At 43.9% G+C, this 18,423-nt stretch overlaps 1 protein-coding gene across 1 annotated transcript in view; it reads left to right on the forward strand.

The window, feature by feature from the left end:
• SHFL (shiftless antiviral inhibitor of ribosomal frameshifting) overlaps positions 1-18,423 on the forward strand; it is a 282,766-nt gene that overhangs the window by 224,965 nt on the left and 39,378 nt on the right. The window contains exon 3 of the mRNA XM_078640058.1: positions 9,464-9,513. Within this exon, the coding sequence (XP_078496184.1) occupies positions 9,464-9,513 (50 nt within the window). The remainder of the gene's footprint in view (positions 1-9,463; positions 9,514-18,423) is intronic.

Below are 18,423 nucleotides of genomic sequence, written 5' to 3' on the forward strand. Positions count from 1 at the left end.
ACACTGATAGCAAAATCTATGCTAAAATTTTGTCCTCGAGATTAGCCTTGGTGATCACTCCTCTGGTGTCACTGTGGTTTTATCTCGGGGAGGGATACGGCCGATCACGTCCGGCGAGTTATTGCACTGCTGGACTGGGCTCAGGTCACTGGCTCTCCCATCGGAGCGATCCTGTTGGACACCGAGAAGGCGTTCAACAGGGTTCCCTGGGAATTCTAATGGGCAGTTCTTCGATGGAAGGGCTTTAGCTCTGAGTTTATCCAGGCGATTCAATCACTCTATACTGCTCCAGTTGCCACCTTATCTGTATCTGGGCTTGTATCAAATCAATTTAGTTTTAGCAGCGGCACTCGGCAGGGTTGTCCCTGCTCACCTCTGCTATTTGCTCTATACATTGACCCCTTTTTAAATAAAATGTAATACTCCTTAGACATCTTGCCGGTTAGGGTCAATTCTACAGAGTATAAGACGTTGGCCTACGCTGACAACATTGCATACTGACCAATGATGTTGCATCGGCCTTTTCGACTTTACAGACCCTAGCAGAACAGTATGGCCAGCTCTCTGGATACAAACTCAAAGTCACTAAAACCCAAGTTATTCAATCTTCCGCTATGGGTCCTTCCCGAGCCCCAGTGATCCAATCTGCAACATACTTAAGAGTTAAAATTACTGCTCTATTAAGCAATATTTCAGATTTGAACATCTTGCCAGTGATTGAATCAGTTAATTCTACCTTGGTAAGACTGGATAATTGACATCGCTCTTTGTATGGCAGATGCAATGTCCTTAAGATGCTGGTCTTACCAAAGTTCTTATACTTATTTAGAACTATTCCTCAGGAGTTTTCTCAATCCAGCCTGGCCAGGGCAGAGAGGACTAGGGATATCATCGCCCTCGCAGGGCAGCGAAATTGATGTGCCTTCCGAGAGAACGAGGTAGTTGGTCAGTACCTAACCTTTTGCTCTATTTCTGGTCTTCACTGATCCAACATTTTGGCTTACCAATGTTTGGGGATAGGGCGGTGGTTCCATTGTCTTGCAGGCCCTCAATCTATGAAATAGGATTAGGAGAGGATGCTAAGGGGATCCTGTTGCGGCTTCTTGAACCTAGTTATTATAAGAAGACCAAGTTCAAGGTTACTGGGACAATGTTCTCAGTTTGGCACAAGATCTGACGCAAATGATCTATTCCTAACATCAACTTTTATACACCCTTCACAGCTCCTAGACTCCTACCTCTAATTTTTCAAGACCAGACCACTTTCAGATGCCGCTGGGCTGGCAGCTCTAGGGAATTATGGTTCGGATGGGATCATGGCCTCTTTTTCATTTTTAAAGGATAAGATCCATCTTAATACACATGATTTTTTCAAATATTTGCAGATCTGAAGATTTGTTGATAGAACGAAGGCTCAAACAACCACTATGTTCGATAGGATTACATTGTTAGAATTGATTTTGAGGAGGTCTAAAATTGGTGTAGTCTATCAACAATTATTATCTGGCCTCCCGGACGATATCGCTTTACAGAATGCTAAGTGGAAGGCTAAGCTGGGGGTGTCAGGGGTGGATATTACTCAGGCCCTCGAATTGTCCAGCAGCGTGTTAATCTCTGGACGCCTACGCTCTCAATGCTATATGGCCCTATTCGATTTATATTACCCCCCGGCTAAAATCTCCAAATAGGGGGGCAGTGGGGTCCATTCATGTCCGAGATGTGGATTTTTAGCTGCAAATCATGTACATATGTTTTTTGATTGTCCAAAATTGGGGCCCTTTCTTTCGGACGTAGAGCAATTTATTAATTCTAGGCTTAGTATCTCAGTTATTCTCTCATCAGAGGTGGTGGTATTTGAATTTGAAAACAATGGAGCGCCAGGGAGATCTCGGCATGCCTCTGCTCTCCTGCTTATTGCAATGTCCTTAGTCCGCCTCTGTATCACATCAGAATGGATCAGCCCAGACGAGCCTACTTTTATTAATTGCAGAGCGAGGATTTTGGCTCTTTATAACTTGAAGTCAGCAGTTTGGCTGAGGTGGGGTAGAAGGAGGCGGGAGCTGGGCCAGAAGATGTGGGCTCCATTGGTGGAGTGGCTTAGTGGGTTCGGATGTACTTTCCTACACTCCAAGTTCGGAATCAACAAAACTTCTCTAAAGGCCAAAAGGCCTTCAGATCCATCGGTATTGTTCAGCGTTCGGTACCGAAACACTTTTTGAACTTCTGTTGCACCCCGGACGTCGAATCGGGCCGTGAGGCCTTCTCGACAACACATGGACCAACCGTTGATGGAACGAAGTCCATTCAAATACTGCCCGCAGTGCAACTCCAAGTTCCCGCACACAGATAAGCATCCTGTGTGCAACAAATGCCTATCTCCAGATCACAACGAAGATAGTTGCCTAGCTTGTGCCCAGTTCCGGTCAAAAAAGACTATCCGCAATCGACGGGCGGCGAGGCAAGAAATGTAGAGGTCGGCGCCAGAACCCGACAACATCTTCGACGATGAGGCAGACCTAGCTAGCGCCGAAGACTCGGATCAAGACGAACAGCAATTCTCGGAGCACGACATTATCTCGAAGAGGAGGACAAATCGTTGATCTCGAGGAATACGATCAAGACATCGTAGCGGTTGCAGACGACTCCGATGACGACGAGGGGCGAACCGTGAGTACACCGCCCCATATAGACACTACACTGATATCACAGGCTCGGGTCGAGGCATCGCCAGCAGGCCTTAGCCAAGATCAACATCCTCGTTCTACAGCCCCGCCATACCGCCCGGCTAAGAACATACCAAAACAGCCTTCTGAGACATGTTATACGACACGGGTTCCATCAAAACCGAAACTCGTCAACAATACCGTCTTCGGACTGACCGTCGTCGAACCGAAGGTGATTGGGCTGAAGGGCGTCGACCCGAAGGCCACAGTCCCAATACACCCTTCGAAGCCAAAGACCGTCGAGTTGACATCGAAGACAAAAGCTATTGAGTCGAAGTCGAAAGCCGTCGAGTCAACCTCGCGGCCAAAACACGTCGAATCGACACCAAAAAAGCACGTCGACTCAACCCCTAAGACAAAGCACGTCGAATCGAGCAAAGCAGCCTCAACTTTCGACAAGGGGAAAAAAACGGTCGACGAAAGCAAAAGGCCTACGCCCAAAAGTAACGTCGAACCGAAAGTGTAACCAAAGGTGGAGGAAAACAAGTCGGTCGAGCCGAAGCCCATCGATCCGAATAAGGGCATCGAGCCAAAACCACAAACCTAAAGAGACTATCGAACCGAACAAACCGCTCGGTCCGAAAAAGGTGGTGAAGCCAGCCAAAGACGTACAACCGACAAAACCTGTCGAAAAAAATCAAAAAACGATACAACCACCAAAAGCGGTCGAACTCAATAAAGCTATCGACCCGCAAAAAGTCAAACCAAAGGCTACGGCACCGAGGCCAAAAACTGTGGAAGAAGAAATTATTCATCCAGACCCATCCACAGAAGACCAGTCAAAACTGTACATTGACCCCAAAACTGGTAAAGTGACTGTCTACACAAAAAAGAAAAGACCTCTGCTAACTGAAGACTTTTCTCAAATTCCCCTCAAAAAGAAAAGAGACTGTGCTACCTCTCCTATACTTGAACCTATCACTCCAGCTATGCCTACTACTCCATAAGCCCCAACATCACCTGCACGCTCTGACTACAACCCAGATGAAGATCAGGATGCAGATGAGGGGTTTGGGTATCCACAAAACCCAATAGGAGACCCAAATTTACAGCCATGGGGTGGAGGAGGTGAACCAGATACTGAAGGGACTCTGCCCATTACAGACCCTGCAGTATACCCAACTAAGCAGCCATCACCCACAGAAGATACAGTGGCCTTTAATTCTTTCCTAGATAGAGCAGCAACCTACCATAATGTAGATATGCACTCTGATGCTGTTGAAGAAGACTTTCTCTTTGATACATTAACAACATCTGAAAGACATGTAAAAACTCTCCCCATGTTGAAGGGCGTCTTAAAACATGCGAATGACATTTTTAAGGACACTGCTAGGGCACGGGTCATAAACCCTAGAATTGAAAAGAAATATAGGGCTGCACCTATAGACCCTACATACATCAGGGGGCAGCTGCCCCTAGACATCCTAGTGGTATCTAACGCACGTAAGCGCACAAATTCCCAGACTGCTGGAGAGGCTGCTCCTCCAGACAAGGAGTCAAAGATCTTTGAGGCATCAGGCGAGAGAGTGGCAGCTCAAGCAGCAAACTCATGGAGAATAGCCAATACACAGGCCTTGCTGGCCAGATATGATAGGGCGCACTACGACAGTTTGGAAGACATTCTCCAACACTTACCTGATCCTTACAAACAGCAGGCAGATGAACTTATACAGGAGGGGAAGCTCATCACCAATGCCTCAATTAAATGTGCCCTAGACGCGGCAGACACTGCTGCCAGATCCATCAATACAAGCGTGCTGCTAAGGCACCATGCATTGCTTCGCATATCAGGCTTTAAGAATGAAGTCCAATCCACAATTCTTAATCAGCCCATCAACCCAGACTTTTTATTTGGTCCAGCAGTTGACTCAATTCTGGACAAAATGAAGAAAGATGCGGAAACAGCGAAGTCCATGGGAGCTCTCCAGTCCCAACAACACCGGGGCTCCTTTCGTCGCTTCAGTTATAGAGGAGGAGCGCAAAGTAATACATCACAGCAATCCTCCACCTACAAGAGTAACACGCAATCCACATACAACAAAAACACAAACGGGGGTGGATACAGAGGAAATAACACCAATGGAAGGGGTCGTGGAGGCAATGCAAATAGATCCTCCACTAACACCAAACAGTGAATTCTTGGCACTACCCCCAGACCATATAACACCGGTCGGGGGCAGACTACAACAGTTTCTGCCAGTCTGGTTAAATATCACTACAGACAAGTGGGTCAGGCAAATTATCCAACATGGCTATTGCCTCGAACTCACCTCAACACCACCCAACATACCACCCAACATACCACCCGTGCACCGTCCAATGTCACAGGAACATATAATGCTACTGCAACAAGAGGTCATCAGTATGCTGCAAAAGGGGGCCATAGAACAAGTCCCACTACAACATCAGGGAACAGGAGTATACTCCCTATACTTCCTGATTCCAAAGAAGGACAGGTCTCTCAGACCAATATTGGACCTCAGGCCCCTCAACCTGTACATTTTGGCGGAGCATTTTCATATGCTCACTCTCCAGCAAGTCTTACCATTGCTTCGCCAGGGAGACTTCCTAGCAACTCTAGACCTCAAAGACGCATACTTTCATATACCAATACACCCTGCTCACAGAAAGTACCTAAGGTTCACCATTCAAGGACAGCACTACCAGTTCAAAGTCCTACCATTTGGTATTACAACAGCTCCACGAGTGTTCACCAAATGTCTAGCTACAGTGGCAGCACATCTCAGGAGGCAACACATCCATGTGTACCCTTATCTGGACGATTGGCTAATACACGCGGCATCAGCCCAGCAATGTGCCAACCACATGTCAAAGACCATCCATCTCCTGCACAGTTTAGGATTTTCACTAAACTACCCAAAATCACATCTGCAGCCCTCCCACGTCCAACAATACCTGGGAGCAACAATAGATACACTGGCAGCAAAAGCATATCCCAACGCAGCACGGATCAAGGGAATGCAAGCGTTAATCCAAACGTTCAGACCCCAACACTCGTTACCAGCTCGAGTGTTTATGCAACTAATAGGCATGATGGCCTCGTGCATATTCATAGTCCCTCATGCTAGGCTACATATGCGTCCGCTCCAAGAGTGCCTAGCAAGGCAGTGGAACCAGGCTCACGGGCAATTAAAAGACCTAGTGTTGGTGACCAGTCGAGCATACAACTCTCTGCATTGGTGGAATCCACAAAACCTTTGCAAGGGACGACTGTTCCAAGAGCCTGTCCCACAAATAGTGTTAACCGCGGACACATCCCTAATAGGATGGGGAGCCAATGTCCTACACTACACAGTACAGGGACTCTGGACTATACAGCAGAAGAAACTGCACATCAACCTCCTAGAGTTGATGGCGATCTTTCTAGCCCTAAAAGCTTTCAAAACACACTTGTGCAACAAAGCCGTGTTGATCCGGACGGACAACATGACAGCTATGTATTACATTCAAAAACAAGGAGGAACACACTCACCACAGCTGTCGCACCTAGCTCAAGCAATGTGGAAATGGGCCATTCAGAGGAACATGTTTCTCATGGCGGAGCACCTCCCAGGCAAGGACAATCAAGTAGCCGACCTGCTCAGCAGACACAGCCAACAGATGCACAAATGGGAAATTCACCCCACAGTGCTCCAACCATTCTTCAGGATGTGGGGACACCCGGAGATAGATCTATTTGCCACAAGCGAAAACGCAAAATGCCAGTACTTTGCCGCCAGATTCCCACATCCGCAGTCGCAGGGCAATGCGATATGGATGAACTGGTCAGGCAAATTTGCGTACGCTTTTCCCCCAGCTCCATTAATACCGCTGGTGGCACGCAAAATGCGCCAACATTCGCTAACACTGATCCTAGTTGCTCCCACAGGGGCAAGCAACCATGGTACACGACGTTCCTAGAACTGTCAGTAGTACCTCATCAAAGACTGCGACTCACACCCAATCTTCTAACTCAGAGCCATGGAGAAATCCAACACCCAGACCCGCAACAGCTGAACCTGGCGATCTGGCTCCTGAAGTCCTAGAATTTGGATACCTAAACTTGCCCCCAGACTGCATGAATATTATCAAAGAGGCAAGAAAACCCACTACCAGAGCATGTTATGCAGTAAAGTGGAAACGTTTCGTCATTTACTGTAGCAACAATGACATTAACCCACTTGAGGCTTCTACTCAAAACATAATTTGCTATCTCTTGCACCTACAACGTTGCAATTTAGCCTATTCCTCCATCAGGATACATCTAGCTGCGTTAGCAGCATATCTTCAAAACAGGCAACACTTTTCAATATTTAGGGTGCCAGCAATTAAAGCGTTTATGGAAGGACTTAAACGCGTAATTCCTCCAAGACACCCACCTTCACCAGTCTGGAATGTAAACGTGTTTTTAACCAGACTTATGGGACCACCTTTTGAACCACTACACTCATGCGAACTACAATTTCTTTCTTGGAAGGTGGCTTTCCTTATTGCTATTACTTCGTTTCGAAGAGTTAGCGAGCTGCAAGCCCTAACTATTCTAGAGCCATTCATTCAAGTACATGCAAATAGAGTAGTTCTCAGAACAAACCCTAAATTCATGCCAAAGGTGGTATCCCATTTCCATATAAATCAAACCATAGAACTGCCAGTGTTCTTTCAAAATCCGCAGACAGTAGCTGAAAGGGCCTTGCACACTCTAGATGTCAAGAGAGCTCTGCTATACTACATAGACAGAACTAAGGCATTTCGGAAGACAAAACAGTTTTGTTGCTTTCTCACCGCAACACACAGGCAACCCTATTTCTAAATCAGGTATAGCCAGATGGATCGTTAAGTGCATCCAAATATGTTATTTAAAGGCAAAACGCACCTTAACAGTTCCCCCTAGGGCACATTCCACACGCGAGCTAGGGGCATCCATGGCTTTCCTGGGTAATATTCCTTTACACGAAATTTGTAGAGCAGCCACATGATCAACCACACATACATTTACCAAACACTATTGTGTAGATGTACATTCAAAACAGCAAGCTGCTGTAGGACAGGCTGTTCTCAAAACTCTTTTCCACACTGCTGCAGCTAACACAGGTAGCCACCGCTAAGGGAGATACTGCTATACATTCTATGCACAGATATGAATTCATCAGCCCACATGCCTCGAACGGAATATGCTACTTACCAGTATGCATCTGTTCTTGGCATGTGTGTGCGGCTGTGCCTATAGATATGGGTGGGTTAAATGCAACAGAACTGGAGCTGTATTATATGGCTGCTCAATGTTCGCATGCTCATTTTTAGCTTCACCGTCCGCATGACCTGGCACATTGTGCATTTAGAGGGATGCTGCTGCCCCCCTCTCTCTGCCCCAAACTCTTTTCTGTGAACCTTTGAGGTATCACAGTACATTTGACTCTTTTACCTCTACATTTATGCCTGTCGCAGTTTCTCTAAACAGTCTGGCTCCCTATTGCCCTTGCGTAAGGTTTGAGTGGTGTTCGTGGTTCCCAGTTGGCAGGGAAGGGAGTGTGTGGGTGATCTCTTTCAGGATGGTTTGGTGAGTAGCTTGGAGTCTGTTTCGAAGGGAGCCCAGTCACTGTCACCCCTCACTTGCTTCCAATATTATAGATTTCAGCATGCGCTAGTAGACCTATTGGGACAGGAGCATCCAGAAATTGTGGACCTCTCCTCTTTAATACAGTCAGCTATCCCAGTGAAATTGGTGACTAAACGTTACTCTTTTTCGCTGGAAGCCTGCTTTGACTTGGCAGAATTAGAATGGCAGACCGGTATTTGAAGGAATATTGATGATAGATACTGGCAATACTGTTGTGCTATGACCAAGGGGATCTCCTTGAATGGCAGGCATCGCCTAGTGCACTTCATATATGTTAATTGTGTGTACTACACTCTAGAAATATTGAATAGATATGGATTGCTGGACTCCGTGGAGTGTCAGCATTGTCGTTCACAGAATGTGCCGGGTATATACACACTGCATGGCACTGCCCAGCTGTTTTGTCATTTTAGGAAGCGGTTTTCCACGAACTAGGAACAATTACTGGCTATTCTTTGGAGCCTGATCCCTTGCTTGAGCTATTGGGGTTTGATAAAGCTATAAACAGAAATGTAAGGAAACTGATGACCATGGGATTACTCCTCACAAAGCGCCTTGTAATAAATGCACGGGGCCCTGCCCAGACCCAGCTGGACTGGCACACAGACATGGTCTACTGTAATACTCAAGCAGATGTGTATAGTGATTTGCTTCCACCGCAGAATCGCCCCAGAGGTTTTTGGGGCCTGTACCAAATGTACCCGGTGAGCAAGGAGATAGGTGAAACAAGTAGTTGGCAACTCCTCTTGATTCTTTCTTTGTTGAGACGTTTTCTGTTTCTAATTAAAGGGATGGCCTGTGGCTTAGGAAACTATGCGTAAGTGGTGACAGCCCAGCTCTTTACTGTATGTACCTATTGCAGGATTCACCTTGGGTACTTGGATATTTGTGAACACTGTTTTCTTACATATCACTCTCACACCATGTACCATTCACAATGTCGTGATGTAACCAGCCTTAAAATAATGATTGTACAATTTGTGTCAAACAAAAAGTTTTAAAAATACCTAAGAAGCCCATATCCAATGTGGAGAAACCTTTCATGCTGAATGTGCTACTTAAGATATGCCTTTGTCTGTACCCAAGTGAAGGGAGTGATTACTTTATTTGGCTTCTTTGCTAGAGTTGGACTCTGAAGAAGTGGAAGCCCTGCAGAATGACCAAGCTGTTAAGGTAAGTTAAACATGATATCAACAAGTAAGTTTGCACCTTGCAAAAGACCGCTTCCTGTGTTAGATTGCATGATTAGCGAGGTTAGGATTTCATTCACTTCAAGCTGTGTAACCTAAGTTGATGTAGTGTTTACTCTGAAAACAACATGACAAACCAGCATAGATGAGAGCTTATCATTACAATTGGAGTGAAGCCTTTTCTTTTCACCTCCATCTGTTTTTTCTTCTGCAGTACCAGGCTAGAGATGTAAAATGGTATACAATTTTGCGTCAGTCTTATCATTTTGCACTACTCCTAATAACCACTTAATCTCACCCCTTATATTGCTGTGTCTACAGAGTATAACCGTGATCAGTAAATCTCCTGAGTCTGCATCCACACTTCAAATGGAAAAGCTACAGCTGTAGTTGGTCGCTTGGCCTGCTTTGTTCTTCACTACTGTTGAAAATAAGTAGGGCCATTTCATGTAGTTTCTTTATGTAGATGTATTCAAAGTTAAGATCTTATGCAGAGCCTCACCGGGAGCAGCCTCCCTGCTGCTCAGCCCTTCCTCCAGCTGACACTCTCTCTCATCCAACATTCCACAACCAGCTCTCACGACAACATTCCACTCCACAGAGGCACAGGCTGAGCAGCAGGTATAACACGAGTGTTCTTAGAAGAGGAAAGTTTCTAACAGGGAGGTAAGGAGAACAGTGTTGTCCCTGTTAAATTCATTTTTGCTCGGTGCTGGTTATCTGGAGATGGTCCTTCTTTTTCTAATTTTTCACAGTTGGGGGACACATGAAGAAAGTAACAGCAGTCAAACTAAGTAAAGCTGAGCAGTCTGCTGAATATTTTGTTTAAGAAGTTATATTGTGTTACCCTTACCAGCTGCACAAACCAAAGGATTAAAATATAACATTCCACAGTAGTCTGAGAACATTTTCACTTACTCAGGAGAATACGATGCCTATCTTAACATTGAATTAAGGGCTGGGATTCGGCCCGACCTTCAGATGCTGGGTGCAGCTATTATAGACTGAGCCCACGGCTAGGTTGAGATTTGGTGGTCTAATATCGAGCATATGGGTATGTGCCGCTCACCAGGGTTGCCTTTCATCCCCCCCCCCTTGTTGTTCAGCCTAGCTGTGGAACCCCTTGACATTGTGCTACGGAATTGGGGTGTCAAGATTGGGAATGCAATGTATATAGTATCTATATAGGTAGATGATACTTTAGTTTATTTCAAGGAATTGGAACGGTTCAAGACGTAGATTAGCCTCCGGATTAATCAAGACAAGATTGTGGCCTTTCTTCTAGGTAGGTTGGTAGCTATCGCACTAGCCAATCATTCAGATGCAGTTCTGCAATATGTAGTAGATAAGTTACATTATTTAGGTGAATTAAGAGCACATACCGTGGAAAAACTAAATTTTTGTAATATGGGTGAGCCCTGCTGAGCCTCCGGAAGTCCATCTCGTTTGGGAGCACTCTCCCTATTTCTGTAGTAGGTCTAATTGCACTTGCGAGGATGGTGTTCCTGACCTGCTGTCTACATTATCTGCAGAATACACTAAGCACTATCTCTAGACCCACGTTCAAAGAGATGAGGAATACAGTGATTGCCTGTTCTTAAGCTGGACAGGTTACAGGGTACTCTAGACCTTCGGGACCTAGAATTTAAATTTGACAAAGAATTGATTTTGCAGTTCGATAAACCGGGTACTCTGACATGGAGTCTCAATTGTCATATGCCGACAGGCGCTACCCTGAGAAGCATCTGTAGCCCATTTCTAGACCATGTTTCAGTTGACCCATTTTTATTACATACCACACATATCTGTGCACTCTTCAAATGCATAATTCACTGAGAGATCCTAATATTTACTTTACTTGCTAGTGGGAAAGCATGTTGAAAAATATTTTGGAGGGAGGGAAGGTAAGCAACACAGAGAGGGTAGATGCCTCCCACGCTGCCCTCCTGTCAGCAATAAAAACTTGACCTCAAACATAATTTGATTTGCATAATTTTTGGGTTCCAATATTCATAATAAAACAGTATTTGGAATAAAACCGATTTTAATGGGCACAGTACTCTAAATAATGCAAAGTTGACTTACTACTTTCAGTAGAAGATGTGTGGAAGAGGTGTGGTGCAGTGCCAAGGGCGGCTGACTTCGGAACACAGGGGCTCACGGTTCGATCCCCGGTGCCGGCGTCAGGTTAGCTCAGCACCTTGTGACTCTGGGCTATAGCTTGCTTAATCTTCCCAACAGCCCCCAGCGCCAGGACACCTCGCCTGAGGTAGCTGTGAGCTTTACAAAGGTGGTATTATTGTTAGTAGTATTAGGTCTGCTAATATCTCAAAGAAGGCACATGTAACATTCACCTGGATTTAATTTTCATCAAGCTTTCGGACATAATACTAGTGTTTTAGTGTTTCCCCTATGAAAAAGGTCAGATTGGGTTCAATTTCCTTCACAGACCAAGGTATGCTTTTGCGTGGTAAACATGATTATGCTGAAGGTTGTCTGTGCGTTGGACCAAAATAAAAAAATGTAAAAAAACATTTGCATGACAATATTCAAAGTCAAAACCTTGAAGGTTTATTCAGAATTAAGAATCATTACAGAAAGCAAAAAGTAATTGGTTAATCAGATTCAAATCAGTATCAGTATGAATATAGTTCAGTAAATCTACTCAGGCCGTACGTCAAGGGAAATAGAGAAATTACAGGCAGTCTAATGTGGAGATCTTCAGTTCAAAGGCAAAAGTCTAATTATAAAGTCAGATAACAGTCAGACATGGGAACTGCTTTGAATACATGCTTGTAAGAAACTGATTTGTGTCACTTCAAAAGTGACACTTCAAAAGTCACATTTTCTTCAGCTGTCATTGCTAACAGACCAAAGCCCATTACATTAGGTTTGAGGTCACTGCATTGCCTGTGGGTGCAGTTTTAAACTTGCAATCAAAATAGAGGGATGATGGGGCTTTTTCCACTCAGAAGGAAGTGGGAGGTCCAGCATAAACAGGAGCCCCTGTCAAGGTATCAACAAAGTGGTGTTATGCTGTTCCTCAAAAAGTACGAGAGAAGAAAGGAATGGAAGGAGTCAAAACAAAGGGCTCGGACCTACTTGAACCTAGTGCGTTCTACAGTTGGGAGTCCATTTGTTGGATTTTAATGCCCTCACACACCCTCTCAGGTGTCATGCTTCATCATATGGGCTGCTCATCGTTAGGTCAGCGGTGCAATACCCAACGGGCTCACCTAAAAGGGGCACTTTATCGGAGATCTTTTATCCAACAGCCGTCGGGTGAAGTGCGGGTGTGGGGCCAGAAATGTGTAGATGTGTAGGTGAATTAAGATAGGGTTGGGAGTACCTAGCTTCGATTACTTTATTCTGGGGGTCTCCTGCCCTAATTAAAAACAGTGAACACTGCACTCATCAGGATATAATGTCTCCTGTTAGTGTGTCCGTTAATAAGAAGTGAAGGTCAACATGTTTCTCGTGTTGTTTAATAACTCGTGATTCTTCAGGACCAGGAAAAGACAGAAACTATCTACACTAAAAATTAATTGGCCAACCAATTTAAGCCAAAGAAGATGGTCAATCCCTAGTATGTGGATGTACCAGTGATAATCTGGATCTGCCTGTAGTGGGAGAAAGAAGGAACGACATTCTATAGTGATGGTAAATCTGGTATAGGTGTTGGGCATTTTGATTGTGGGGTTCATGGCCCTATAGGAATGAAATGTAATATAAGGGTGTTCACCAAAGGTCCTTTCATCCACTGGATTTATACATTTGTAAATGAATGCCTAGTATTTAGTTGTGTGTATTATATACTTTTCCTTTATAAAGGAATACAGCAGAGAATGGACAGGATTTATAGTGTTGTTGTGTTGCATGGAGAATACGAGCCCATACATTCACCCCTGAGTAGGCTTTGGACTGCTCTGCTTCACTACCCTGAGAGAGTCAAGTTGTACAAAGGTGTATGCATTTCCCAGTAAAGAGACCATTTTGAACCCATTACTTATGAAGGACTCACATCCATCGCAACTAATTTCTTACAAAGGGCATCTGGCAATTTCAATATTGTCGACACACAGACTTAGGCTAACTTTGCTCTCATGTGACCATTGGCCCTCTTTACAATTCCTGATGCTTCTGGATGAAATCAAAAATGGAATTGCTGCTCCACTTTCATTACCATACAAAGAACTCTCATGTCCTAATTTTTAAATTGAGCCCCCGTTCGGATTCCAAAGATCTTGGCAAACCGAATCTAGGTATCATATATCTCGATAAAAGCTTGGTTGCAGTGAGAGCATCTCCTGGATGGATATGCTTCCACCCAGCTGCTAAACAAACAAACAACCATAATCAGAATATATTGTAAACCATTACACAAGGGAATTTTAACAAAATATATTTGTATTTGTCTGAAGGGACCTTCTGATTTTTCTGTGTGATTTATCATCCCATTTGTCCTATCGGTTTTCACTTATTGACAGGTCAAACATCTCTGACATAGTGTCTCTGCAACTTTCCTGAAATGTGTATTGAACCAATATTTTATAAAGACTGGCAACATTCCATCATGTCCCATATGGGTAGGTCCATGAATGTATTGTGCCATCTAAAACAACGTGGAATCAGGTAATATGACTCTTGTCGCTTGACATCAAGCCCTCATATTTGTCTTTTGAACACCTCACCATGTTCTGATTTTCATTTGTTCTCAATGTACCGGATGCAAGAGCACAGTACTCTGCAACCTCTTCTATAAAATGATTGCCTACAGAAACCATTTCTTATTTTGTATATGGCTCTTGTTACAACAGTAATTGTGAATTATGCTGAAATTACATTACACCAGTATGATGTTTCCACTATATGTTATTATACAAACTGCATATGCTGCTCAAAGAGTTCCATAATGATCTTTCAGACAAGAATCTTCCACAAATAAAATAAAATCAGCCCATGGTTGTTACGTCTTGAGTATCTGGTCTTGGGTTAGAACACAAATCTTTCACTTCAACATAGTCGTGGTCACTGTAATCTATTTCGTCATTAGCTCCTCCTTTGGCAATAGTAGAAATATTGCAGGATTTGGGGTATTGCAGCATTTAATTGAAATGTTCTCTGCTGCCAGAGTAATTTCCTCCTGCTTAGTTAAGTTACTGTTCAAAAGATTCTGAGTACGTGCACAAGACTGCAATGTCTAAACTGAATGTTTAGACATTGCTGATGCGTAAGGACTGAAGGCTCTCACGCTTCTCTTTACTGACAAATAAAAATCTTTCAGTTAGGCATTCTTAGAGCAGGGGTGCTTCACAAGTGGTGTCCGAGCACCAGAAAGGCTTGCATGCATTCATTATCCCCAGACACAGAGTCCCGCGCATCACTTTGAGGAAGCCTCTGTAAAGGCTTTGCAATACGAAAAGTTTTAAATCTACTGACGACAATAGCCCTCCATCCTTAATAAAATCCTTAATCGTTAATTTTTCGCAGGTCTTGATCTATCCTCCATTTTCCAGTAAACCTTTTTTATTTTGATGATCAGATAATTATATATACTTCCTTCAGAATTCCCTGCTAAATCATTTTATTAATAACAGGTAAAATACCCTCCTCAGTTTCAGAGGTAAGCTTTTATTGAGGAGTGTGGGGATACACGGAATTTGGTTTTATAATGATCTGCACTGGCTCTGCCCTTTTTTGTCAATCCAATTTATTTTCCTGAAAAATCCCTAGTCTTCTTTTTCACAATAAGTCTTCAATCAATCAATCAAATGTCTTAGCTACGTAGCCTTCTCTTCTGTGAGAGTTGGGAACTGTTTAATTCTTTCTCCTTGCGATTTTATTTTAAAAACAGAATCTTGACTGTTGTCTAAATACCAACACCATCTCTCTTCCCAACAAAAAGTGGACTTGTATCACTGATTATGAATTCATGGTCATTTATGATTGAGCTTTTTTTCTGGGACATTAGCTATCATTTTATTCGTTTTTTTTTATTTGATATGTCTACAACTTGGACTTCTTTGCTCGAGAAGGGCTGGTTGTAAAGCTACACTGATCTAAACTTAGAGCGTGTAACACCTGTGTCGATCAAAAATGACACTGGATGACCATTCACTTCTCCTTCCACAAAAGGGCTATTCTGGTCAATCTCTAGGACTGCACCAAGCATTGTAATCCTTCTCTCCTCTCGAGCATCGTCTTTTTGCTGAACTCAGTCCCATGGGAACTCTTGAGTCTACCTACAAATTGTGAACAATTATCATTAATCACTGAAGTTTTTTTGCAGAAATCTGAAACTGTTGGAAACCCTGCATATTATTTTGTATTTTCTGTTGTATGAGTGGAGCTGAAGGCATACAGAATCCAAGGCAGTACAATAGGAATATGTTTTCCACTTAAGTCATGTTGAACTGGGGCAGTTAATTATATCATCCCACTCTATGCCATCTGATTCGTACTCTGCTGCATTTGGGAAACCCTTTGTGACTTATTCTAAAATTTGTTTGGGTTAAATTTACAATCCCATTTCCAGAGACCAATTTTACCTCATCTGTGCATTAATAATATGCACAGATGCAAAGTCCTCAGTCCTGCACAAATTAAGCACCATTTCCTTATGCATGAACACCTTGCAGTCCAGCGCCGGACTTTCGATCATTGTTTTCTTGTTAGTTTCACTACAGTACTTCACATAAGCCAAAATCTCATCAAATGATTTGGCCTGCCAACTCGACATACCTTGCTGAATGTGCAAACTAATTTCCGAATGCCATCCCAAAGCAAAAGCAGAAACAAATCCAGAAACCCTTTCTTTCGTGGGGTATTCAGTTCCACTATACTGTTTACAAATCTGCTTCAGTTTTTCATTATATGCATGCACTGATTCGCCTGATTCTTGTGTCATTTTCATGATCTTGACCAATTTGCTTATTTCTGGAGAACCTTTGTTTTCCAATGCTCAATAACATCATTGTATATCTCCATAACAATTTGGAAAGGCTTATTTTGAGGGACTTGACTCAGTGGTTTTTCTGCTGGCCACTGTAATATTGTCTTGCATTCAGTCCACAAATCTCAAGGCACAACAATTGAAAATAAAATATCCAGATATGTCCAAAACGCATTTGATATGGTCACAATCCTTTCGAACTCTGTATGCTGCTACTTGGAATCCTTTCTCAGCTTCAGCACATTTTTGGGAAATGTATAAAGATCACTCCTGATCAAGGTCCATGTACACAGGCTCCTCCCTCAACCAACACTTCACATCCAGAATCACTCACACTGTTCTTCGTTTTACTCTTTTACAGCACTTGCTTATCAGATGTTACCATCCATTCTTTTCTGATAATTTATCAGGTCGTCCCATTTTCTAAATTGCTCTAGTAATCTGTGAGACTGTCTTTCAATGTTTTGGAATTTTGATTTATTAATTAAGTAATTTACAAACCACCTTATGTTTTCTGACTCACAAGTTCTTTTGTTTTGAATCCACTTTTTAATTCTCTAACCAGTTGCTGAAGTTTCTCAAATGCAAGATGAGCATGTTTCTGCTTCTGCACCCAAAATGGCCAGTTTTTATTAGGGCTCGCACCTAGCGATGCAGTGCGCAGCACTGTCGCGCAGGCAAGAGACTTTTTGTGGAGGGTTCCAAAACGGACCCTGGAATCGCACACGCTTGTGCGTGTGCGATTCCTTTTGGTCCACGATATTGGCGTTTGCGGTAGTCTTTTTTAGAAAGACAGCACGCAATAGGCCAAAGGCGGTCACGTTGCTCCGCCCATGGCCTATTGGTGTCTGTTACCCGCACGCCGACATCTGTTTTAAATTATCGTGCCCAGACACGAGCGCAATAATTGAAAACAGATTGCTCGCTGTGGCGCGCACACGCACCACTGGCGGCCTTGTCAGTAAGCGAAAGTCTCACAAACCTGTGAATAGTGGCTGCCGTTGTGCCAGGTCTCGTCACTTTGGTGTATTTTTATGCTTTGTTTACTGTTCTGCCCTCTTTTGCTGGCTAGACCTGAGCTGTCTGAACACAGCCCTGTGATATCTCTGCAAAGAACCCTCACACATGTCTCCAACAGCAGACAGAGTCGATTTTCTTCCCCAAAGAGAGTTACTGAGGCAGACTTGGTTTTGAATTTCACTTGTCATCTGGGATCTTGAAAAAGCTGAAATCAAAGAAACCAAAACAGTGTCTCAGCCAACTCTGAAAAAACAAATAACCCTCGAAGGCCGACTCCTTCCAAAGCAGGAGAGTGGAGGCCAGCCGTGGGGCCCCGAGAGACAGCACGCGAGACAGGAATGTGCTCGCTGCCTTCGGAAGCAGGAAAAAGACTGTGAGAGGCAGCCACCTGTTGGTTGGCGACGGAGAAATGATTGTGAGAGGCAGCCACCTGTTGGTTGGCAAAGAAGTTCAGAGCCTGAAGGCCGACGGCCCCCAGGAGGGGACAAACTAGCCTCCAGCCACCCGCTCATCACCAACGGCAACGGGCCCCAGTAGGGGACAAACTAGCCTCTAGCCAACCGCGCATGCGCATTGCACGCAAAGAATGTCGAGTCGGCCCCTAACAGGACCATCAGCTTTCCAGCCCCCGGGCTCTGGCCTTTGATGTTGCATTCACTGCATCCTGGGAGTTTTTGTCTCTATGTATTTTAATCATAGCCATCGTATTTTCTTTTGTATATGTGTTATTGCTGTGTGCAGGGTCCGTGTTTACTTGCCTCATGTCTGACACTATGAGGGACACTTTATTGCAAGCAGCTGAATAAGAAAACGGACACACTGCTGAAATCTCCTGTCCTATTTATTGATTACATTCAAGTACCAGTAGTTCTGAGGTTATAATTAGAAATACAAATGACTATCTGGCGTTGGTGTGGCAAT

The sequence above is a fragment of the Lissotriton helveticus genome, chromosome 1_1, assembly GCF_964261635.1.
Source record: "Lissotriton helveticus chromosome 1_1, aLisHel1.1, whole genome shotgun sequence".
Taxonomy (NCBI): domain Eukaryota; kingdom Metazoa; phylum Chordata; class Amphibia; order Caudata; family Salamandridae; genus Lissotriton; species Lissotriton helveticus.